General features: G+C 41.7%; 1 protein-coding gene across 10 annotated transcripts; it reads left to right on the top strand.

Annotated features, from left to right (window-relative positions):
• The first annotated feature begins 3,167 nt into the window (after positions 1-3,167).
• On the top strand, positions 3,168-24,930 carry FAIM (Fas apoptotic inhibitory molecule). 10 transcript variants are annotated; one of them, XM_066351351.1, is made up of 7 exons: positions 3,312-3,409; positions 6,324-6,468; positions 8,170-8,228; positions 10,490-10,622; positions 10,966-11,194; positions 18,912-18,961; positions 24,609-24,930. In XM_066351351.1, exons 3-7 carry the CDS (start codon positions 8,185-8,187, stop codon positions 24,753-24,755), a joined length of 603 nt encoding a protein of 200 aa, XP_066207448.1. In that variant the 5' UTR covers positions 3,312-3,409; positions 6,324-6,468; positions 8,170-8,184; the 3' UTR covers positions 24,756-24,930. The 10 variants fall into 10 exon arrangements, with proteins under 10 accessions (XP_066207457.1, XP_066207455.1, XP_066207448.1 ...); XM_066351354.1 differs by lacking the exon at positions 3,312-3,409 and adding an exon at positions 3,495-3,599; XM_066351352.1 differs by lacking the exon at positions 3,312-3,409 and adding an exon at positions 3,865-4,086.
• The last annotated feature ends 235 nt before the right edge of the window (positions 24,931-25,165 follow it).

Here is a 25,165-nt window from a genome sequence, read left to right as displayed (position 1 = left end):
GGTTCAGTCCCAGGTCAACATGTATAAGAAGTAATCAATGGATGCACAACTACGTGGAATGAGTTGATGTTTCCCCCCGCCCCCGTTAGGTAGGATAGACAGTTATCGGGCAGGAAAAGGGGGGAGAGGGGTTTATCTAACCCACTGAATGAGGGAGTCAGCAGTTTTAAGATCTGCCAAAACTGTTCAAACGGACTTGAAACCTTGTATGCTAGTCCCAATATCAGGGAAGGGAAACTTGAAACCCTATACTGTATATTACTCCCTATAGCAGGGAAACAGAGCATTGAAACTAAGAATATATAACTCCTAAGACCCCAATAGACAGGATGCTCAGACTAGCTAAGGTTGCCTGTTTGTGCCTTGTGCCAAGTGTATAGCTTTTGCTTAATAAACTGCTTGCTTTGTTTGAGTGCTGTACCCTGTCTGTCTCTCACCTGAATTCTTTCTCGAGAGCATGACAAAAAACAAGGAGGGAGAAGTCCCAGGGACTCAGGTCATCTCTGGTGACACCTCCACTATGTAACTTTTTTTAAAAATCACTGATATCTATGGGCAAATTGGTTAGAGGTCATTTAAGAAGAATGAGCAGCATCTAGGTACTTCCTGAGAAACAAGTAAACAATCTGTGAGAATAAGGTCAAAAGTAGGAGCAGCCTGAATGAATGAATATACTTTATACTCAATTTCAATACCTCTCACAATGTTTTGTTCAGACTTTATTTCACCTGACCAGGTGATGGTGCAATGCGTAGAGCGTCAATCTGGGACACTGAGGACCCAGGTTCGAAACCTTGAGGTCGGCCAGCTTGAGCGCAGGCTCATCCAGCTTGAGCATAGGCTCACTAGCTTGAGTGTGGGGTCACTGGCTTGAGCCCAAGGTCGCTAGCTTGAGCAAGGGGTCACTGGCTTGGCTGGAGTCCCCTGGTCAAGGCACACATGAGAAGGAATCAATGAACAACTAAAGTGCCACAACTATGAGTTGATGCTTCTCATTGCTCTCTCTGCGTCTTTCTCAAAAAAAAAAAAAAGACTCTTTCTTCCCATAACTATTCTGTCTGGTAACAATTCACTATTCCTATTCAGTGTCCTGGGTCCAGAGAATGTGTAGGTGGAAAATGCAGCCCAAACTGGTATGTTCCTTAATTACAGGTATCCCAGAAAATATACCCAGAGAAAATAGCAGCACAAAACAAGTCATCTGCAAAATTACAAACTGCCTTGCCTATTCCGGGTGCAGACTTGGGTGTACTGTATAAGCTCACTCTGGTGTCCCTGAGCAGAGGAGCTTTCCAGGCCTGAAGACAGGGCTCAGGTTTTTCTTCATAATGAACACTTTCCCAACAAAGCCCTATTAACATGAACTTTTCAAATTCCAAGCCCAGCTCCACATGTTGGTCCTGCAATTCATGACGGACTTTGGGTCTCTCTATAATTTGGTGTAAATATAATCACTGGGCTATAGTAAGAACTATAGACAATGATATACAACAGTGGTCCCCAACCTTTTTTGGGCCACGGACCAGTTTAATGTCAGAAAATATTTTCACAGACCAACCTTTAGGGTGGGATGGATAAATGTATCATGTGACCGAGACAAGCGTCAAGAGTGGATCTTAGATGGATGTAACAGAGGGAATCTGGTCATTTTTTAAAAATAAAACATCGTTGAGACTTAAATATAAATTAAGCGGAAATAATGTAAGTTATTTATTCTTTCTCTGCGGAGCAGTACCAAATGGCTCATGGACCGGTACGAGTCCACGGCCTGGGGGTTATGGACCACTGATATACAAGACACATAGCAAGCATTCAATAAATTACACCTGCCTGGCCCTGGCCGGTTGGCTCAGTGGTAGAGCATCAGCCTGGCGTGCAGGAGTCCCGGGTTTGATTCCCGGCCAGGGCACACAGGAGAAGCACCCATCTGCTTCTCTACCCCTCCCCCTCTCCTTCCTCTCTGTTTCGCTCTTCCCCTCCTGAAACCAAGTCTCCATAGGAGCAAAGTTGGCCCTGGCACTGAGGATGGCTCTGTGGCCTCTGCCTCAGGCGCTAGAGTGGCTCTGGTCGCAACAGAGCGACACCCCAGATGGGCAGAGCATCGCCCCCTGGTGGGCGTGCTGGATGGATCCCGGTTGGCGCATGCGGGAGTCTGTCTGACTAACTCCCAGTTTCCAACTTCAGAAAAATAAATAAATAAAATAAAAATAAATTACACCTGCCTGACCAGGTGGTGGCGCAGTGGATTGAGCATTTTACTGGGACACAGAGGACTCAGGTTTGAAACCCCGAGGTCGCTGGCTTGAGAGCGGGCTCATCCGACTTGGCGAGGAGTCAACAGTTTAGTCACCGGCTTAAGCAATGGGTCACTCACTCCGCTGTAATCCGCCCTCATCCCCCCCCCCCCCACGCGTCAAGGTACAATCAATGAACAACTAAGATGCCACAACGAAGAATTGATGCTTCTCATTTCTCTCCCTTCTTGTCTGTCTGTCCCTATCTGTCCCTCTATCTCTCTCTCTCTGTCTTTGTCACTAAATAAATAAATTACACCACAAGCAACCAATGAACAGCTAGAATGAAGCAACTACTTCTCATACTCCACCCCCTCTCCCCGTATAATCAATACATAAAATCTTAGGGGGGAAAGAGGAAAAGAGGGGGGACACTAAGAAGGATAATTACAGGTGCTGTAAGTTTTAGGGGCCAAGATAATTTTCCTTAAGAAGTGATCAGTGTGAAACAATCTCAACAAAATAGACGTTACCTAAGGGAAGAAGCCAGGAGCATTGCAGAGGTCCCAGGGCGGGAGGGATTTTGCACCAGTTGAGTTCCTAAGTGAAGTCGGGTAGGCAAGATGGGGGGCCTTATGCCTCCCATAAGGGACTTGGGTCTCTAAACTTAAGAAGTAATCAGAACCCATAAAGAGGTTTCAAGGAACGAATGCAATGATCAGATTGACCTGCCCAGTGTCTTCAGCGCAGGCACAGGGTCTGTTTTTGCCCACCAGTTAGTTATCAGCCCCAGCGTCCAGCCCAGCACCTGCCAAGAGCTGGTTCGTAAAAGCACTGTTGGCATGGTAACGGCATGCAGCGCGGGGCTGCGTTTCCCGAGTGGAAGTTGAGGAAGGGCCTCTGCCCAGAGCGCAAAGCCCTCCGCTGAGGCAGCGGGCGGGGCTGGGTCCCGGGTCCCCGGTGCGGGGAGGCTAGTGGCGGCCTGCGCTGGGCAGGCACCTCCGGGGACCTGGAGCGCGGCAGTCCGCGCGCTTGGTACTCGCGCTCGCGGAGCTTCAGTTACAACGGAAGCTGTGTTGCTTCTCGGCGAAAGGAGAAGGCCTCGCGGCCTAAGCGCCCGAGTCTGCATCGATCCGTGGCGTGGCCCAGAGCCTCCCTCGTTCCACGGCGTACAGGTGATACCCGCGGCCAGGGTGGGGCGGCCCGGGCCGGCCCCCGGAACCCGTGCGCGCAGCGGCGGGCGCCCCCTCTGCAGCGGGGGCGGCCGCGATCTCCTGGAGGCCGAGGCAGAGGCAGTGGCAGCGGCGGGTGGGCGGCGTCTACACGGCCGGTGGGCGCCCGCGGTGAGGCACCCCGCCCGCCAAGGTGCGTTCCGGGCCTCTCCGTGGCGTCCCGACCGCGGGCAGAGGCTGGGACCCGGGGCCCCTTCCCGGCCAGGCCCTGCGACCGGCCGCTCCAGCCTCCGGCCTCGTCCCCACAGACAGCTAATACCTGTGGCTGTCCACAAAGTGGAACAGAAAAGCGCAAGGAAGGAAGCACCCCGGAGACAACTCGGATTAACATTAATGCGTATTTCCTTCCTTTTCCCTGTAATCATGATCAGAGCGTGTTTTTGCAGGGCCTGGGTCAGAAAGTGCTGTAAATTGGCTTTCTCTTAATACATCACCTGCCCTACCCGCGGCTTTACGTGTTTTTCTACGTTTCTTTTTATTGACCGCACTAAAACTGATCGTGTGTGCCAGGATGACCTCTGCATCCATCCCCTGCGTCTAGCTCGGGCTTGACCTTCGGTTTGTTGAGTTACAGGATTGTGATTTATTGATGGATTCTCTCCCTGATGGTGAACATACAGGTGGTTTTCAGTGTTTAGCTGTTACAAAAGCCATTTGTTAGCACTGTTCTGTCTGGGGGTTTTTGAGCACCATTGTTTACAGTGACTTCTTCATGTAAGGCTTGTAGTATAAATACATTGCAGAATGCTCTTTAGAGGAATTATTCTCGCGTTTTGCACCTCCGCTAGCATTTGAGAGTACCTGGTTTAATGAACTTCCTGACCGACTTGATTGTAGGTCCCAGAGCGTCACAAGGGACTCAGGGAGTAAACTGTCAGCATCTGTTTGTGAAAGGGTGACCTGACTTGCGGCTGGCCTTACCTAGAGCATTTGCTGAAAAAGGAACTAGAGTGTATGAGAATCTTAGTAATTTTAAAAACTGATTTAGCCTGACCTGTGGTGGCACGGTCGATAAAGCCTTGATCTGGAACGCTGAGGTCCGGGGTTCAAAATCTGGGGCTTGCCCAGTCAAGGCGCATATAGGAGAAGCAACTACTATGAGTTGATGCTTCCTCCTCCTCCCTCACTTTCTCTTGTCTCTCTAAAATCAATAAATAAGATCTTTTTTAAAAAAAGAAAATAAAAAAAAAAACTGATTTAGGTTTAGCTTGGACAAACCACTACAGTCCCCAATATGGTTAAACCTAAGTTAATGCAAAATTCAAGCTAGGGTTACATCATGGAAATGTTTTATGTTTAAGTCATACTCTGAAATATGGGTGCTGGGTTGCAAGGGAAAGGATTTTAAAAGATTATGGTTATGGGTAGTCACTAGATACTCAAAAAGCTTTCTTTGAAGTCTTGTGAAAGGCTTCAAGTGAGTGACATTGTTCTCATGAGTGAAAATAAATGGAATATGTTTTTTCACCCTTTTCATTTACATTTTTAAAGTTTTGTGCTAAAATAGAGGGAATTTTTCTCTGTCACAATCCTTTTCCTGTGGATTGAGCCCTGGCAGGGCTAGGATCCTTTCTCTGTAGGCCCATGCTATTCTTTATTACTTCTCTCGGCTGTGCTGTAATCACCTTACAGTCTCCAGTCGCTGACTCAGGAACTGGCATATAAGTGACTGATAATTATTAGCATGGTGGATGAATTTAGAATATAACATGTGTTTATTAAGTCCAATTTGTAAAACAGAGATCTATGTATGACAGTGATTTCTCATTCAAATGAGTAAGGTAGAAATTGGGAACAAGGACAGCTGTGATCATCTCTTGATTTTAAGTAGTATCACATTACAAGAAATGCTACTGGCAGGGCACCTGAATCTTTTTTTTTTTTTTTTTTTTTTTAAATAACATTGTGGCCCTGGCTGGTTGGGCTCAGTTGTAGAGTGTTGGCCTGGTGTGTGGAAGTCCCAGGTTGGATTCCTGGTCAGGGCACACAGAAGTGACCATCTGCTTCTCCACCCTTCCTTATCTTCGTTTTTTCTCTCTCTCTCTCTTCTCCTCCCACAGCCATGGCTTGCTTGGATCAAGCAAAGTTGGCCCGGGGCACTGAGGATGGCTCCATGGCCTCACCTCTGGCATTAAAATAGCTTGGTTGCTGAGCAATAGAGCAATGGCCCCAAATGGGCAGAGCGTCGCCCCCTAGGGAGCTTGCTGGGTAGATCCTGGTTGGGGCATATGTGGGTCTGTCTCTCACTTAATAAACAAACAAACAAACAAACAAACTTTGTTAGTATATAATTCATATACCATATAATTTACCCACTTAAAGTGTACAATTCATTTTGGGGAGTATATTACAGTATTACTTTTTTTTTTTTTTTTTAATTTTTCTGAAGCTGGAAACAGGGAGAGACAGTCAGACAGACTCCCGCATGCGCCCGACCGGGATCCACCCGGCACGCCCACCATGGGGCAACGCTCTGCCCACCAGGGGGCGATGCTCTGCCCACCCTGGGCGTCGCCATGTTGCGACCAGAGCCACTCTAGCGCCTGGGGCAGAGGCCACAGAGCCATCCCCAGCGCCCGGGCCATCTTTGCTCCAATGGAGCCTTGGCTGCAGGAGGGGAAGAGAGAGACAGAGAGGAAAGCACGGCGGAGGGGTGGAGAAGCAAATGGGCGCTTCTCCTGTGTGCCCTGGCCAGGAATCGAACCCGGGTCCTCCGCACGCTAGGCCGACGCTCTACTGCTGAGCCAACCGGCCAGGGCAGTATTACTTTTTTTTAAGTTGTGGGAAAACATATATGACATAAAGTTTGCCACTTTAACTATTTTTTTTAATTTTTTTTATTTATTCATTTTTTTAGAGAGGAGAGGGAGAGACAGAGAGAGAAGGGGGGGAGGAGCCAGAAGCATCAACTCCCATATGTGCCTTGACCAGGCAAGCCCAGGGTTTCGAACCGGCAACCTCAGCATTTCCAGGTCGACGCTTTATCCACTGTGCCACCACAGGTCAGGCTTAACTATTTTTAAAGTGTTAACAATTCAGTAATATTAAATTACTGAATCATCACCACTATTTCCAAAACATTTTTATACCTTAAACCGATATTCCATAAATAAATGTTGAATATATGAATGTTGATAATTTAAAGAATTATTATTTAAATGTTATCTTGATTTCTAATCTCCCTTTTAATTGGTTGTGTTGTCTTATATACCTATATGAAAAGTTATTATAATTAAGATGGTACCGTGCTTTATTTTAGTATGATAATACTTGAAGTACCTTATAATGGAAAATGGGGTGATTCTTTCAAGTTTGAATGCAGCATTACTGAACTTTCTAGAGTCTCTAGAAGTTGTAGAGAAAAATTTAATGATATCCCTAAGTCCACTCTCATTTGCGAAGGATGCCTTATCCGAGTTGATATGCTGTTTGTCTTACTCTGTTGCTATGTGTTCTCTTTGCTGTCACAGTTGTAGGACACCCTCTACTTTCATAGGATATATGCTAGGGCTTCCTAAGACCAGAAAAATCTTCATATTTGTAAGATGCTAATAAGAAAAAGAGGGATTTATTTTAGGTACAAAGTGTTTTTGAATGTTCATCTAGTTTTTATTCTAAAATTCTTAGCTTTTTTGGCAGTTATATAGCTTTTATGGATGCTAATCTCTCCCTTAATATCTTTAAAAAAAAAAACAAAAAAAACCCCTGATTTGTGGCTCTGGCTGTTTTAGCCAAAGAAGGTTGGTGATCTCCCATTTTTAACATGGAGAGAGCATCCTTAGGCAGCTATAGGGAGAAGGCAAGGTGAAGGTAGATCTTGGGAACAAAAATTAGTGAGCCTATTTTTTAGTAGGTTTTGCAGTGGTGCAAACGTTAATCTCAAATCTTCTAATGTGAAGGGTTTCCTATGTATATGAGTGAATCAGTGCTTCTGATCTCAGTAAACTTAATTAGCATTACAGCCCAGTTACTGTTTAGTTAATTGCACATGAGTGCTGGGCTCTAGTTTTGGCGTGGGCCCTACTTGTGACCTGAGCAAACCACATATCTTTTGTGGATACATTATTGGCGCTAGTAGGTTAAGTGGGCTTGAATAAACGGATAAGTTTGCTCTTATAAAGCAAACTAGTATATTTTTGGCTGCTTCCTGCAAACTCAAATTTCTTTGAAGTTATCTAAAAATTTTTTTAAAATTATATATTTTACCATAATATAGCCTTCTAAAAGTTAATATAAAGATTGCATTTTAAATTTGTTACTATCTGTAACACTGATTCCTCCAAAAAGATGCATTCTGTTTATCCTGGACTTTTATGTGTTCGCTGGCCTACTGCCTCATACCCTTGGGGGTTCTTCTGCCTCAGTTTGAGAAGCATGGGACCCAGAGGACCTCTAGGTCTCTTGAAGTTCTGATGTGGTATAATCCTTGAAACAAATTAGAGTTTATTCTTTAGTTTTAGGAAATTATAAATCCATAACATGTAAAAATATGATTTGCCAACTTGCGTGACTTAACTTCTTTCCCTAAAAATTCGAGATCGCAATGCTATTGTATGTAAAAGCTCTTTCATCAGAACTGCATGCAATTTAAGAAATAGATTGCAAAGTTAGAAAAACCCTTGACAAATGTTATCTTTGTTGCTCTCAATCTTTCTTGCCTGCAATTTTGCTTTTTTCTTTCCTGGCTGCTAATTGGATGAAAGACTGTTTTGCCTACCATGGCATCTGGAGATGGCAGTCCTGTCTTTGAAGATGATGGAAGGTAAATGTCTTGCATTGCAATAAAATTAACTTTTGAAACTTTCAAGATTGTTTTAATCATTCAGAAGAGTTATTTATCCAGGCTACTTTTTAAAAGAATACATTCTGTCAAATTGCAGAATTCATGGTTTTACTTTTCTATGATGTAGAACAAGGGTAGTAAATATCTGGCATGAAGGTGGATACCACTAACATGGCATCCTTTATAGGACCTAGATGTCAGATATCCAATCCTGCTCAGCCCATAGTTCTTGGCAATCACTTCAAAATGATATAAAACCCATTTAGTACCTCTGATTTAGAGCACACAAAGGAGATTAGGGGGAATGAAAAGTAGAATGTAGTTAAGGGAACAGCCTCTGGAGCTAGAGTCCTAAGCGTAAATCTATCTGCCACTATGGTCATTATGACCTTAGATAATCCCTTAGCCCAGGGGTCCCCAAACTACGGCCCCCTGAGGCCATTTATCCGGCCCCCACTGCACTTCCGGAAGGGGCACTTCTTTCATTGGAGGTCAGTGAGAGGAGCATAGTTCCCATTGAAATACTGGTCAGTTTGTTGATTTAAATTTACTTGTTCTTTATTTTAAATATTGTATTTGTTCCCATTTTGTTTTTTTTCTTTAAAATAAGATATGTGCAGTGTGCATAGGGATTTGTTCATAGTTTTTTTATAGTCTGGCCCTCCAGCAGTCTGAGGGACAGTGAACTGCCCCCTGTGTAAAAAGTTTGGGGACCCCTGCCTTAGCCTCTCTGAGTCTCAGTTTCTTCCATAAAATAGGGATAATAATAGTACCCATCTCCTGGTAAGGATCCTATGAGTTAATATATGTAAAGCTCTGCCTGACCTGTGATGGTGCAGTGGATAGAGCATCTACCTGGAACACTGAGGTCGCTGGTTCTACACCCTGAGCTTGCCAAGTCAAGACATATATGGGAGTTGATGCTTCCTGCTCCTCCCCCTCTTTTCTCACTCTCTCTCTCTCTCTCTCTTTTCCTCCCCTCTCTAAAGTGAATAAATAAAATCTTTAAAATATAGGCCCTGTCCAGTTGGCTCAGTGGTAGAGCGTCAGCCTGGCGTGCAGGAGTCCCAGGTTCAATTCCCAGCCAGGGCACACAGGAGAAGCGCCCATCTGCTTCTCCACCCCTCCCCCTCTCCTTCCTCTCTGTCTCTCTCTTCCCCTCCCGCAGCCAAGGCTCCATTGGAGCAAAGATGGCCCAGGCACTGAGGATGGCTCTGTGGCCTCTGCCTCAGGCGCTAGGATGGCTCTGGATGCAACAGAGTGATGCCCCAGATGGGCAGAGCATCACCCCCTGGTGGGCGTGCTGGGTGGATCCCGGTCGGGCACATGCGGGAGTCTGTCTGACTGCCTCCCCGTTTCCAGCTTTGGAAAAATGCAAAAAAATAAAAATAAAAATAAATAAATAAATAATATATATGTAAAAGTTCTTACTGTGTGACTGGCACACAGTAAGCACTTAATTATTAGGTATGATCATTAATGCTGGCATAAATGTCACTTCTCTCAAAGCCAAAAACCTGAATCAATATAAAAATATTGTTTATCTGTTATATTTGTATTATATGTATGTCATTTATATAGAATACATTATGTTATATTTTATATTAAAATATTTGTATTGTTTTATATTAAAATGTTTTTAAATTGTTCCAGAAACTTCTGACTAGCATCCTTTTTTTAAAGATTTCCTATAGTAATGACAAGAGTTACTATTTTTCATAACATTTTAATATTTATTATAGGACATTTCTTCCATCACTTCTCTTGTTCTGTGTCTTACTTCAATAAATTAGAACCTTTTTTGTTAAAATTAATTCCTAGTTACTGGTTTAAGTAGAACAGGTTTGTAGAATTCTTGTTTTGGAGTGATAGGATCCGAAAAAGAAAAACCAAAATTAATACTATGCTTTTTAAATGAGAGGAGAGAGAAGTAGTGACCTTTGCAAACATTATTCTGTAGCTTAGCTTAGAATACTATCATGGATAAACTGATAGATTCTTAATCCTATTAATATTAAGGTGACTTTGTTTGGAATTACCCAACTGTATACTCATACAGAGTAGTTTCATCTTAAAGGAAGAGTACAGAAGACAGAGAAGATAGTTACATGTACTGTGAGTAGGGTTTCTTAGGTAACATCACTGTAATCTTAGGGGTTTAAAAAATCTGTTACTTTTATCTTGGAAGGATTAACTTGCTATTTTGGCTGATTGTAATTGCTGTAATTTTATTTTCTTAGCTCTCCACATAACCTGGAAAAAATGACAAATTGTGTAGCCACTTGGGAAGTTGCTTTGAGTGATGGAGTCCATAGGATTGAATTTGAACATGGGACCATAACCGGCAAACGAGTGGTATATGTAGATGGGAAGGTAGGAAAAAAATATGTTACTTTGTAAACATGGTATACAGAGAAGGTTGATTTTGTTAATGTAGATTCTTCATATGTGAATTTAAGCTTTTCTTTTACTAAATTGGTTAATCTTTATATTTTGGCCTGTATCATTTTGCTGTACAAAGAAATCTAATAATAGTTATAGTATTCATAGACTATAACATCTAATACTTAAACTTAAAATGACTTCAAAAACCTTTGCATTACAAATTAATAAAATTACATCTAATAAGCATTGTCATCTGCTTACTTTAGTTATATTATAAATACTAAATTTTCTTTTATTTCTGTGTTTTCAACTTTTCTATTTTATTACTTAGGAAGAGATAAGAAAAAAATGGATGTTCAAATTAGTGGGCAAAGAAACCTTCTATGTTGGAACTGCAAAGACAAAAGCAACCATAAATATTGATGCTGTCACTGATTTTGCTTATGAATATACTCTGGAAATTAATGGGGAAAGTCTCAAGCAATATATGGAGAAAAGGTCAAAAACCACCAATACTTGGGTATTACAATTGGATGGTGAGGACTTTAGAGTCGTGTTGGGTAAGTGATCGCTGTTTCTGCAGAATTTATTGGTATTTATGATGGCTGTTTAATTAGTTTCTCTAACTGTCTAGATCATTTATGGGTGCCTTGAATGGGAGAGAGTGTAAGTGCAGGTGTATTTTTAATGTGTTCTCTGTGAATGAAGTATTTCTTTAATTTTAAAACATAAGCCTGGTCATATGGTAGTGCAGAGGATAGAGCGTCAGACTGGGATGCAGAGGACAGAGATTCAAAACCCTGAGGTCTCCAGCTTGAGCACGGGCTCACCAGCTTGAGCATGGGGTCATTGGCTTGAGTGTGGAATCACAGACAAGACCCCATGGTCACTGGCTTGAGCCCAAGGTTGCTGGCTTGAGAAAGGGGTCCCTGGCTCGGCTGGAGCCCCCAGTCAAGGAACATATGAGAAAGCAATCAATGAATAACTAAGGTGCCACAGTGAAGAATTAATGCTCATCTCTCTCCCTTCCTGTTTTTCTGTCCTTCTCACTGTCTCTGTGTTTCTCTCGCTAAAAAAAAATTAAATAAATTATAAAACAAACATGAGAACTAGATTTTATAGCGATGGATTTGAGGATTATAAATGGCTTTATTTTATTTTATTTTTTATTACAGAAACAGAGAAAGAGAGACAGAGAGGGACAGATAGGGACAGACAGACAGGAAGGGAAAGAGATGACAAATATTAATTCTTCATTGTGGCTCCTTAGTCTCCTTAGTTGTTTATTGATTGCTTCCCCATATGTGCCTTGACTGGGGGGGATACAGCAGAGCAAGCGACCCTTTGCTCAAGCCAGCGACCTTGGGCTCAAGCCAAGGACCTTGGGCTTCAAGGCATTAACTTTTAAGCACAAGCCAGTGACCATGGGGTCATGTTTATAACTCCACACTCAAGCCAGCAACTCCCCACTCAAGCTGGTGAGCCTGCGCTCAAGCCGGATGAACCCACACTCAAGCTGGCCACCTCGGGACTTTGAATCTGGGTCCTCTGCATCCCAGTCCAACACTCCATCCACTGTGCCACCACCTGGTCAGGCTATTTTTAGCTTTTTTTTTTTTTTTTCTTGCGGGATAGAGAGAGACAGGAAGGGAGAGAGATGAGAAGCATCAATTTGTAGGTGCGTCACTTTAATTGTTCATTGATTGCTTCTTATACATGCCTTAACTGGGGGGCTACAGCCAAGCCAGTGACCCCTTGCTCAAGCCAGCAACCTTGGGCTCAAGCCAGCAAGCATGGGATCATGTTGATGATCCCACCCTCAAGCCAGTGACCCAATGCTCAAGCTGGTGAACCTGCACTCAAGCCAGTGACTTCAGGGTCTCGAACCTGGGACCTCAGTGCCCCAGGCCGACACTCTATCCACTGTATCAACATTGGTCAGGAGGCATTTGGACATTTTAGATTCATCAGTAAGAAGGGAATTTTTTTCTAAGTAGCAAGAGGGTTAGGACTGCATCAGATAAAGTAGTGTAATAAATAAGTAATAAGCCATTGAATTTTAAGTTACATTCTGTTGTTACAGATTGCCATCTGTGTTCTCAGTTTCTACTGGCCCTCAAAATTTACAAGACAAATATTTACTAATTACTACCTTTTCTCTCTTCTGGTTATTCCTAGTATTTCCTCCTTATATCTCTACATTAAGACTGTTTAGATCATTTTGATAATTCATTGTTTCATTTTCTTAGATTATATTGAGTACCCTATCAATGGCAGTTAGTATACCAGGACCTAGTCCATTCCTTAAAGATTCTAGAGTCTAGTCCAATGCTGGCAAATGCCTTTTTATTTTCATTTAAAGATTTTATTTATTCATTTTAGAGAAGGGAGAGAAAGAGTGAAAGAGAGAGAGGGAAAGAGAGAAGGGAGAAGAAGTGGGAAGCATCAACTCGTAGTAGTTGTTTCCCATATGTGTCTTGACCAGGCAAGCCCAGTGTTTCGAACTGGTGACCTCAGCATGCCAGGTTGACGCTTTATCCACTGCGCCACCACAGGTCAGGCCTGGCAAGTGCCTTTTTTAAAAAAATGTTAAAGGATGAAAAATGTATTGAAAAATTGGGTAAATTTATCTTGAAAAGTTTCTTATGGTCTGGCTTTTGTTGATTCCATTCCTGTGATGTCCCTCTGTCTTTAATAGTTCCTGTAAACTGGTAGTTTACTCTGAAGAATTGATCAAATGTAGGTTTGTTTTTTTTCTGGAAAGACCGCTTCATAGTTTGTCATTAAAGAAACACATGGTATTACCAATTTTTAACCACATTTGCAACCATTAATACCTAGTGCCTATATCCATTAATACATTAGCAATTATCAAATGGTGATATTCTGATTTTATCACTCTTTATTCATTAGCTGAAATACTTCTATAATGAGAAACTTTCTGTTATCTGCTATTTGATTATACAGATGTCCAATTTGTATAAGAAATGCAGGAACTGCTTGTTTCCCCTTTATTTGTCATTTTTCATAATGCTGAACTGGCTCCTGTTCTCCTCCAAAAGGTGATCATTTAGGTTTTTAAAAATCATTATTCACTTATGGATTTAAATATTTTGATGGATTTCAGTACATTGTCCCATTTTTGGCCTATGGGATGCTCTTTAGTCTGGATCCTGAGTCCTTCTGACACATCCTCAGTAGACTTTGATAGCTTCTTTGCTTTCTGGTATGACAAAATGTGTTAGGCTCATTTTGAACATTTTCTGCCCAGACCTGGAATCACCCATTTCTCCAAAAAGACCTGATTTTTGTTTGAGGAAAATAGTATTTAGAGAGTATAATATGGGCATACCTTAAGGATGTGCATTAATTATTTTTTTATGTTTTCAGCTGATAGAGCAAGGAAATTATATAGATAGATGGATGGATGGATGGATGGATAAACCTCATCTAATATCTGTATGTTCTTTCTTCCATACTAAGAATCCTTCTCAAGGTCACAGAGGATGATGCAATTAGAATATAATTACTTATTTGTTTTGTGCCCCATTACATACATAATAGTTTCCATTAACAGCACAAATACTACCACCATTTAATACAATTACCAGCCATGGCTAGACGGCTTGGTTGGTTAGAGCATCATTCCAATGCACAGAGGTTGTTGGCTCAGTCCCTTGTCAAGGCTCATATAGAAACAGATTGATGTTTCTTTCTCTCTCTCTCTTCCTTCCTCTCTCTCTAAAATCAATTAAAATTTTTTTTTTATTCAGTGAGAGGAGGGGAGGCAGAGAGACAGACACTCACATGTGCCCTGACCAAGATCTACCTGGCAAGTCCACTAGGGGGCGATGCTCTGCCCAGCTGTAGCATTGCTCTCAGCAACGGAGCTCTTCTTAGCACCTGAGGCGGAGGCCATGGAGCCATCCTCAGAACCCAGGGCCAACTCACTCCAATCAAGCCATGGCTGCAGGAGGTAAAGAGAGAAACGAAAGGGGATGGGGTAGAGAAGCAGATGGTTGCTTCCCCTGTGTGCTCTGACCAGGAATCAAACCCAGGACATCCACATGCTGGGCTGACAATATACCACTGAGCCAACCAGCCAGGGCTAAAAAAAATTTTTTAAGGAGTTTAAAATACGATCGCCAAAAAAATTTTAAACTTTTTGCATATTATTTTCCATTTACATAGTGCTGTATCTATGTTGACAGAATATATAGCCATTCTATACTATGCTCTGTTCCTTCCAACCCATATTTAGTTCTCTCTTTTTTATTTTTGACAGAGATAAGAGAGTCAGAGAGAGGGACAGATAGGGACAGACAGATAGGAAGGGAGAGAGATGAGAAGCATCAATTCTTCATTGCGGCACCTTAGTTGTTCACTGATTGCTTTCTCATATGTGCCTTGACTGGGGGGCTGCAGCAGAGCGAGTAACCCCTTGCTTGAGCCAGCGACCCCACATTCAAGCTAGTGAGCCCATGCTCAAGCCAGATGAGCCCATGCTCAAGCTGGTGATCTCTGGGTTTTGAACCTGGGTCCTCTGTGTCCCAGTCCGATGCTCTATCCACTGCACCACCGCCTGGTCAGGCCCATACTTAGTTCTATAAGTAATTATTTACTTACTGCTTTCAAGTCATTATATTACTCCTCTATTTTGCTTCTCTGAAACTTGTTCTCTAGGACATTCCTTAGGAACATTAACATTGCCTGAGTTCTTTTTTATTATTTTTTATTGATTTTTAGAAACAGAGGCCAACAGACAGAGATCAATTTGTTGTTCCACTTATGTATGCACCCATCAGTTGATTCTTGTATGTGCTCTAACCTGGGATGGAACCCACAACCTTTGCATATCATGACGATGTTCTAATCAACTGAGCTATCTGGCCAGGGCCTATACATGTATTTTTGAATAGGTGATATATAATTCAGAAATCAAAATGATATAAAAAGATACATTGAGAGATCTTGCTTCCACTCCTGTCCCTGTTCACCCTGCGTACCCTATAATAGCCATTTAAAAAATTTTGGTTAGTTTATTTTGTTCATTACATTCCACATAAAAGTGAAATTATAATGTACTTGTCTTTCTCTGACTGGCTTATTTCATTTAGCATAATATTTTCATTCATCAATGCTGTCACAAAGATTAAGATAAAGATTTCCTTTCCTTTTTTATGGCCAAGTAGTATTCCAGTAAGTAAATGTACTACAGCTTTTTTATCCACTCATCTACTGAAGGACATGTGGGCTGCTTCCAAATCTCATCTATTGTAAACAGTGCTTCAGTGAACATAAAGGTGCATATATTCTTTCAAATTAGTGTTTCAGGTTTCTTCAGGTACATTCCCAGAGTGGAATTGCTAGGTCATAAGGCAGTTCCATTTTTAATTTTTTGAGGAATCTCCATACTGCTTTCCACAGTGACTGCATCAATCTGAATTCCTACCAACAGTGCAGGACGGTTCCCTTTTCTCCACATCCTCACCAACATTTGTTCTTTGTTGATTTATTGATGATAGGCATTCTGACAGGTGTGAGGTGGTATCTCATTGTGCTTTTAATTTGCATTTCTCTGATGATTAGTGACATTCTGCATCTTTTCATTTGTCTGTTGGTCATCTGTATGTCCTCTTTGCAAAGTGTCTATTCAGGTCCTTTGCCCATTTTTTAGCTGGATTGGTTGTTTTTGTTGTTATTGTTTTGGTTTTGAGTTTTATAAGTGCTTTATAACTTTTGGATATTAACTCCTTATCAGATGCATCATTGGCAAATATGTTCTCCCATTCAGTGGGTTTTCTTTTCATTTTGTTGATGGTTACCTTTGCTGTGCAAAAACTTTTCATTTGATATTTATTTTTTTCTTTTGTTTCCCTTGCCTGAGTGATATATCAGAAAAAAATATTGCTACAGGAAATGTCTGAGATAAGACTGCCAATCTTAATAGAATCCTTCTAGTGTTTCTTTATTCGAATTCAAGCAAATATATTTTATTTCTTATACATAAAAGCACCTTTGTTATTAATTTATTAGTATATGCTGAAGATTCTTTTATATAATTACATAAAGAATATTCTCATACTTTTAAAAAATAACTACAGAATAAATTTAAATAGTAAATAAAATAGTTGAACTCAATCCCAACTGATGGGCACTTGGGCTATTTCTATTCTGTTCCTGTTAGAAGCAGACTTTGTTAACATGCCCCTTGGAATATAGTGTACATATCTCTTTAGGACCAATTCTCAGAAGTGGGAAAGTAGGATTGGTGGGTCAAAGAATAATTACATTTTTAGTCTTGGATTTTGCCAAATTGTCCTTCATGATGCTTTAACCATTCTGTACTCTCACTGCCTGTTTCCCTACAAGTTCTCAAGACAACAGAGCATGCTATTGGATTTTTGATATTCTGCTAGGTGAAAAGTAGTATTTCAGTGTTATTTTTATTTGCCTTTCTCAAAATTGAGTGAGATTGAGAATCTTTTCATGTGTTTAATGTCCTTTTTGAGTTTCTTTTCTAATAATGCTTGTTCATGTCCCTTGACCCATTTTCTTGTTGTTCCTCTTTTTCTCCTTGATACAAGGAAGGAGTCCTCAATTACTAAGATTAGCCCTCTGTGGTGTGAGTTTTGAATATTTTTTTCCCAGTTTGTCATATTGTATGACTTTGCCTATGTGTGTTCATGGTTTTGTTTAATCATGCAAAAGCCTTTCTTAGTTTTATGTAGTCAAATTTATTCCATTTTTTAATGGCTTTTGGATTAATGGTGTGCTTCAGGGACATGCTAATAATAGCTTTTGTAGAAAATCTGAGCACATGCGCATGTTCAGTAGGTATACTAAATAAAATTCTGATTTTCACCACCATTGTGGTTTCTTTTAGCATTGAGTCATCTGATCATGTGTTGGGACAAGCTGGGTTTCCCTGTGGCTGTGACTGTAGATGCTTCCTACTCAGGCTGCCACAGGGGCGTCCCACCCAGGTTTCTTCTCTCTCTCCTCTAGCCCACCTTAAAGTCCTTTCTCCATCTCAATTGAAGCTCTCTTCTCGAGGTGTGGGGAGGAAAGAGTCCCCTTTAGACCATGTTCCAGAGTAGACGGCCTGTCAGTGTCAAGCCAGACCGGCACCTTAGCCTTGAGCCCAGACAAGTTTTTGGTGCCTGGACTCCTTGTGCACACACAGGTCATGCATCTCAAGGCTTCATTATTCCCAAACCTCATCTGGTAGCTTGACGAGTGCAGTTTTCTCTCCTGCCCCTCACCAGGACACGAACACTCACAGGTCTAGGGACTCCTCTCCCCAGAGGGCACATGGATTTTTGCGCGTGCACACACATATACCACCTCCTGGAAATGAGCTGTGGTAGCTGAACTAATGCCCAGGTGTATTGTGGCAGCACTGCGCTCTGTTGTGTTAGCACCATACTTAGCACAGTTCACCAGGTACACCAATAGATATATTTTTATGATGAATAAGTTTTCCCTAAAGCGAAACCATTATAGAAACAAATAGAGCTTATTGCCCTGTCCAGTCAGAAACTTAAGGCTAAATTTCTAAACCTGACATGCTGTCTATCCTGTATGAACCCTGTGGCAGCCTTTTTTTTTTTTTTTAAAGATTTTATTTATTGATTTTACAGAGAGGATGGGCGGGGGTGAGAGGTAGAGCTGCTTCACTTTCGTTCATTGCTTGCTTGCTCTATGTACCTTGACTGGGCAAGCTCAGGGTTTTGAACTGGCAACCTCAGCATTCCAGGTCAAACGCTCTCTCCACTGCGCCACCACAGGTCAGGTGAGGCAGCCTTCCGCATCCCAGTCCAACGCTCTGTCCACTGCGCCACCGCCTGGTCGAGGCAGCCGTTATTGGTGGTATTTTTGTGCCATCATCCATTGGGTCAGGGTGAGAGGCAGGGGTAATCATCTAGTCATGGACATGGAAGGACATTAAAGGACACGGGGAAAAGTCCCTTTTCATGCTCATTTGTGTGCATCCTTTTATAGATTGTGCTTCAGTATTTATTTTGTTTGACAAGTCTTCATCAATTTGTATTGGGGCCATGATTCCCTCTGTAAAGTTTGTTTTGCTTTGTTTTGATTTTGCCTGTGAACAAAGAATAATCAGTTTCTTTAAATTTAGAAGAATCTCAAACTTGTGATAAGTTAATGGACTTTTTGGAATCCATCGCATCAAAACTTTCTAAAAATACTAAATAAAAGAGTTAACTTTATCTTCAAATCATAGATTATAATTTTTTAAATTTGTTTCTTTTACAGACAAAAACACTATGGATGTATGGTGCAATGGTAAAATAATGAAAACAGAGGTGAGTTGATTTTTTGATATCTCGTCACACCATATGTGTAAGTTACTGATGATATGTTGCTATGTTTCTTAATTATGAAGGTTTTATAATTAACCAAGGCTTGTTAAGTTGAAAACAAAAAAAGAGATGAATTACTCCAGACTCTAGAATCTGAAGCTCTTTCCCACAAAGTGTTTGGGGCAGCAAGAGTTTGAAAACAATTTACATGTAAACTTGCACCAACCTCACACTATACCTTTCTTTTCCTGGGCCAGCCTCTAAAAAAGAGTTCTCCCATTAGAAAATTCCTCCCCCAAAAGTTGGGTACTCCTGTGTTTATCCATATTAATGTGGTGCTTCATAGACCACTGCTTCTCAAATGTGCATGCATAGTATCACCTGGGGTTTTATTAAAATGCAAATTTTAACATCTCCTCAGCTGATGCCAGTACTGCTGATCCATAGGTCACACTTTGAATAGAAGGCTTTACAGTACCATACACTCAAAACAGAGGGTACTTGTGTAAAAGCAAAATTTTTGAAAAAGAAATGATGCACATAATGTCAGATGATGACACAAAGACAGATAGGAAAAGGAACTGTCTCAACCCCCAGAAAACAAGTGGAATTTATAGACTAATGGTGCCAAACAGTTACTCACCCATTGTGGCCAAGCAGGGTGAAATGCCCATGTAAATCCCAGTGTGGCACTGGCTGGATGCTCGATTGGTTGGGACATCCTCCCAATGTGCCATGGTTATGGGTTTGGTCCCCAGCCAGGGAACAGATCAATGTTTCTTTTTTTTTTTTTTTTTTTTTTGTATTTTTCTGAAGCTGGAAACGGGGAGAGACAGTCAGACAGACTCCCACATGCGCCTGACCCCGACCGGAATCCACCCGGCACGCCCACCAGGGGCTACGCTCTGCCCACCAGGGGGCGATGCTCTGCCCCTCCGGGGCGTCGCTCTGACGCGACCAGAGCCACTCTAGCGCCTGGGGCAGAGGCCAAGGAGCCATCCCCAGCGCCCGGGCCATCTTTGCTCCAATGGAGCCTTGGCTGCGAGAGGGGAAGAGAGAGACAGAGAGGAAGGAGGGGTGGGGTGGAGAAGCAAATGGGCGCTTCTCCTATGTGCCCTGGCCAGGAATTGAACCCGGGTCCCCCGCACACCAGGCCGATGCTCTACCGCTGAGCCAACCGGCCAGGGCCCAGATCAATGTTTCTATCTCTCTCTCTCCTTCTTCTTGCTTCTCTCTCTAAAATTAATAATTTTTTTAAAAATTTTTTTAACCCAGACTCAATTTAATGGAATTATCACATGCTACAGAATACTGGGTATATAAAAACAAGAAAGAAGAGTCTAGAAAGTTCTAACAAAAGTGAATTGTATGTTTGTACTAAAAGTAAAAATAAACTTGCAACCTATGTCATTTATTTCAGTGGTCCCCAACCTTTTTTGGGCCACAGACCGGTTTAATGTCGGAAAATATTTTCACGGACTGGCCTTTAGGGTGGGACGGATAAATGTATCATGTGACCGAGACAAGCGTCAAGAGTGAGTCTTAGATGGATATAACAGAGGGAATCTGGTCATTTTTAAAAAATAAAACATCGTTCAGATTTAAATATAAATAAAATAGAAGTAATGTAAGTTATTTATTCTTTCTCTGCGTACCGGTACCGGTCCACGACCTGGGGGTTGGGGACCACTGATTTATTTTTATTTTTTTTTATTTTAATTTATTAATTTTAATGTGGTGACATTGATAAATCAGGGTACATATGTTCAGAGAAAACATCTCCAGATTATTTTGACATTTGATTATGTTGCATACCCTTCTAAAATTAATAATTTTTTAAAAAATAAAATGAAATAAAATGCCCTAGCCGGTTGGCTCAGTGGTAGAGTGTCGGCCTAATGTGTGGATTTTCTAGGTTCTGTTCCCAGTCAGAGCACATAGGAGAGGCTCCCATCTGCTTCTCTGTCCCTCCTCCTCTTGCTTCTCTCTCTCTCTCTCTCTCTCTCTCTCTCACTATCTTGCTCTCTCTTTCTCTTCTCCTCTCCTCCTGCAGCCATAGCTCAATTGGAGCAAGTTGGCCCCAGGTGCAGCTCCAGTTGCAACAGAGCAAGGGCCCCACATGGACAGAGCATCGCCCCCTAGTGGGCTTGCCAGGTGGATCCCGTCCGGGGCACATGGTGGTGTCTGTCTCTGCCTTCCCGACTTTCACTAAATAAATTTTTTAGAAAATGAAATAAAATAAACCCCTGTGTGCTTGGCTCTTGCTATCAGCTGCTTGCACTCTTAATGTTGTGGATGGAATGAATATAGGAGTGAATTTCAAGCTGGAATGAAATAATAGTAATGTATGTAGAATTTTACCCCTGAAACCTATATATATAATTGTATTAACCAATGTCACCCCAATAAATTCAATTAAGAAAAAGAAAGAAATAATGGTGGTGTAGTATGCACAAAGGAGGGAGTGGAAGCAGTGGAGACTGTTTTGGGAAGCAGGGAGTGTGGTACTAGGAGCTGAAATCACTGGGTGGAAGCGCTCATGTGTTACGGGGTCAACTGGCAAGCCAGTGGTTTCTGCTTTTTATGCTGGCTTCAGGTGCACCAGGCCAGAGAATGAGGCGCTCTCTTCTCTAGTCTCATTTTTAGCTAGTTGCACAATTGTAGTTGCTGCCATTACTTTCTGTATTTAATAAAAGGTATAGGAAGGTGAGATGAGGTGCGTGGTCTGGAATGAATTTATTCAGTCTACCCAGAACCTGCCGGGTCTTGTAGCTATTTGCTTCTGAGAAAGTGGCCAAGCCAGAAATTAAGTTACTAGGATGAATGCTTTTCTGTTTCTTAGTCCTAGTATTAATTCTGGAAGGGAAATTTAACCAGCAGTCACTTAGAACTGATCCTCAGAGCTTGCACCACTCTCCTCTGAGTTGAATGTATTGATTAGGACTTCTTTTATGCAGAGAGGCTTGGAGAGCTTTCAGTATTTTATAACCCCTTTGGAACAGCTTCGGTTATCCCTAACATGGAGTGGGTACCTACTGTGTGCCCAATGCCACACCGAGTGCTCCTTCCTGTTCTTACTGTCCTACCCTGGAACCCTCTAAATGGAGAATAACAGTTTTGAACCACCCTCAAAGGGATTTCCAGTGCAAATGTAAAGAGAATATTGTTTGATGATGTGGATGTACATAAGTTGAAAATAATGTTCATCCACAATGTCTGTTCCTCAGTAGTTGACAGGAAACCACAAGTGTGTGGACACTTCATGACCCAGCTGCCTCCTCACTGCAACCACTGCCTGGTCTGCAGGGCAGTTTGGCAGCTCTGTGCAGGGCAGCCACCTGCTCTTGCTGCCTGGGACGTACAGCTTATTCTCCCCTTTTCCTTTTTACCTCCAAGCATCGTGACCAACACTATGTTGGTCAAATTGCCAAGAAGCTACTTAGAGGGGCTGTATTACACACCGTTGTCCTACCCTCTTTGATCTTTACAGAAGTATGACTTAAAGGCATTTTTCAAGGCTCAATAGAAAAAAGTGGGAAGCCTCACCTGTGGTGGCGCAGTGGATAAAGCCTTGACCTGAAGAACTGAGGTCGCTAGTTCAAAACCCCGGGCTTGCCCGGTCAGGGTACATATGAGAAGCAACTCTGAGTTGAAGCTTCCTGCTCATCCCACCCCTTTCTCTCCCTCCTCTCTCTAAAATCAATAAATAAAATTTAGAAAAAAAGAGAGAAAAATGAAAAGAACACACTGCACACTAGGAGCAGGCTGGTCCTTTTGGAGGTGTTTAGAACACCTCCCAAAAAGAGATATTGGCCAAATTCTTCTCAGAGCTAGGAAAATGCTTCTCTCCCTGATGCAGCCTGTGCTTTGTTTGGTTAGATGATGTTAGCTACGGGACCTTGTCCTGTCTTCTTTGGCTTCCAGGAAGCTCACAGCCAAGTATTAAGTCTGACTGGGGTTTCTTTGCTTTCTGAAATAGTTCATTTTTATCCTCTAATCTTTCTCTTCTTCCTTCCTTTTCTTTGCCCCTATCCTTTACTCCAAATCAGTTCTATTCAATAGAAATGTAACATGAGCCACAGATAGGAGCTTCAAGTGTAACTTTTCTAGTGGCTATAAAGTTTTAAGATGAAGTTTATTTTATAATATATTTGATTTAAATCATTCTATCAAAATAGTATAATTTAACATATAATCAACATAAAATGTTTTCAGTGAATTGCTTTACATTCTTTGTTTCATACTAAGTATTCCAAACCGAATATATATTTTACACTTTAACAGTATACCTCAGCCTGACCAGGCAGTGGCACAGTGAATAGAGCGTCGAACTGAGACAGAGGACCTAGGTTCTAAACCTCAAGTTCGCAGGCTTGAGTATGGGCTCATCCGGCTTGAGCACAGGCTCACCAGCTTGAGCGCTGGTCGCTTGAGCGTGGGATCATAGACATGACCCCATGGTTGCTGACTTGAGCTCAAGGTCACTGGTTTGAGCAAGGGGTCACTTTGCTGGAACCCCCCGGGTCAAGGCACATATGAGAAAGCAATATGAACAACTAAGGTGCCCCAAAGAAAAATTGATGATTCTCATCCCTCTCCCTTCCTGCCTGTCTGTCCCTAGCTGTCCTCTCTGTCTCTCTCTCTCTCTCTCTCTCGCTAAAAAATCAAAACAAAAAACAAACAAAAACCCCCAGCATACCTCATGTCAGACTCACCACATTTCAAGTGCTCAATTTTGCTACATATGGCTAGTAGCTACTGTATTGAACAGAGCAAGTTTAGACTTAGTAGTGTTTGATTTTATGTGATCTGTATATTTTATTGTAAAGCCACTTTATAACTGGAGGAATCAGATTTTCAGAGTGGTTAAGAACACTGTGGACCTTGGCCAGTTGGCTCAGTGAATTAAGCGTCAGGCTAGATGTGCAGACGTCTTGGTTTGATTCCCAGTTGGCATACATGAGAAGCATCCATCTGCTTCTCCTCTCCTCCCTCTCCCCTTCTCTCCCTCTTCTCTTCCCACAGCCAGTGGCTCAATTGGTTCTAGCATTGACCCTAGGTGCTGAGGATGGCTCAGCTGAGGATGGCTCAGCTGTTCTGAGCGTCAGCCTCAGGTGCTAAGGATAACTCGGTTGATTCAAGCATTGGCCCCAGATGGGAATTGCCAGGTGGATCCCAGTTGGGGTGCATGTGGGAATCTGTCTGTCTGTCTCTCCTCATCTCACTTTAAAAAACCCCAAACACTCCATCCCTTACTGACTAGGGTCTTCAGCAAGTTATTTAACTACTCTATGCCTCAATTTCCTCATTTATAAAATGATTATAACAGTGCTTCTATTAGGGTTATTGTGAGCATTTTACTTTTGAAAATATTCTGTGTCTGCATAGCATGTTACAGACACAGAGCCAGGAGGTGTATGGGTTTTTTTCCCCTTTCTGACACTTAAGATTCTTAAATTGTGGGGAGTACAAATAAGAAACTTTCTATTCACAGAATTTAAAAGCAACTAAAAACAAGTTTCTAATTTTAATTTTGCGAAGCTTAACATTTAACTAATATGAACTTCACTATACTACCTTTTAGATGTGTTAATGCTAGACAAAGAGAAATGTTTCTGAACACTAATTCTTCCTTCTTTTGTTGGCCTAGGGTGAGTTTGTAGATGATGGGGTTGAAACTCACTTCCATTTTGGGAACCATGACTGTTACATAAAGGCTGTCAGTAGTGGAAAGCCGAAAGAAGGGATTATACATACTCTCATTGTGGATAATAGAGAAATCCCACAGATTTCTTGAATGACTTCATGTTAATGAACATTAATCTTAAAAATTAACAGTCAGAACTTATTTACATTGCTGTGGTAATTAAATATGTTCAATATGTACTTCTTGGCACATTTAATCTGCCATGTTTTTATTTTTTTACTTACTGGAAACTGCAATGTACTATAATAAACACTATAAAATAAAATTGGTGCTCTTTGATTTATTTCTAAAAATGGCTAACGTGCTAAGTTGTCTCTAGGTTAAAGCAGCTGGTACATAAAGATATAATTATTATTTTAATTGGAGAAAATGAGAAACATTTTCTATCTGGAAGTTTAATATTAAGGAAATGTCAAATAGTGTCACATATACACAGGTGGGAAAAACTAGATTTACAGTTAAGAATACACAAAACAGTTTATTCTTGTATTAATTATTAT

The sequence above is a fragment of the Saccopteryx leptura genome, chromosome 10 (genome assembly GCF_036850995.1).
Source record: "Saccopteryx leptura isolate mSacLep1 chromosome 10, mSacLep1_pri_phased_curated, whole genome shotgun sequence".
NCBI classification, from domain to species: domain Eukaryota; kingdom Metazoa; phylum Chordata; class Mammalia; order Chiroptera; family Emballonuridae; genus Saccopteryx; species Saccopteryx leptura.
The sequence above is the reverse complement of the archived record's forward strand: the minus strand, read 5'-3'. Positions and strand labels throughout refer to the sequence as shown.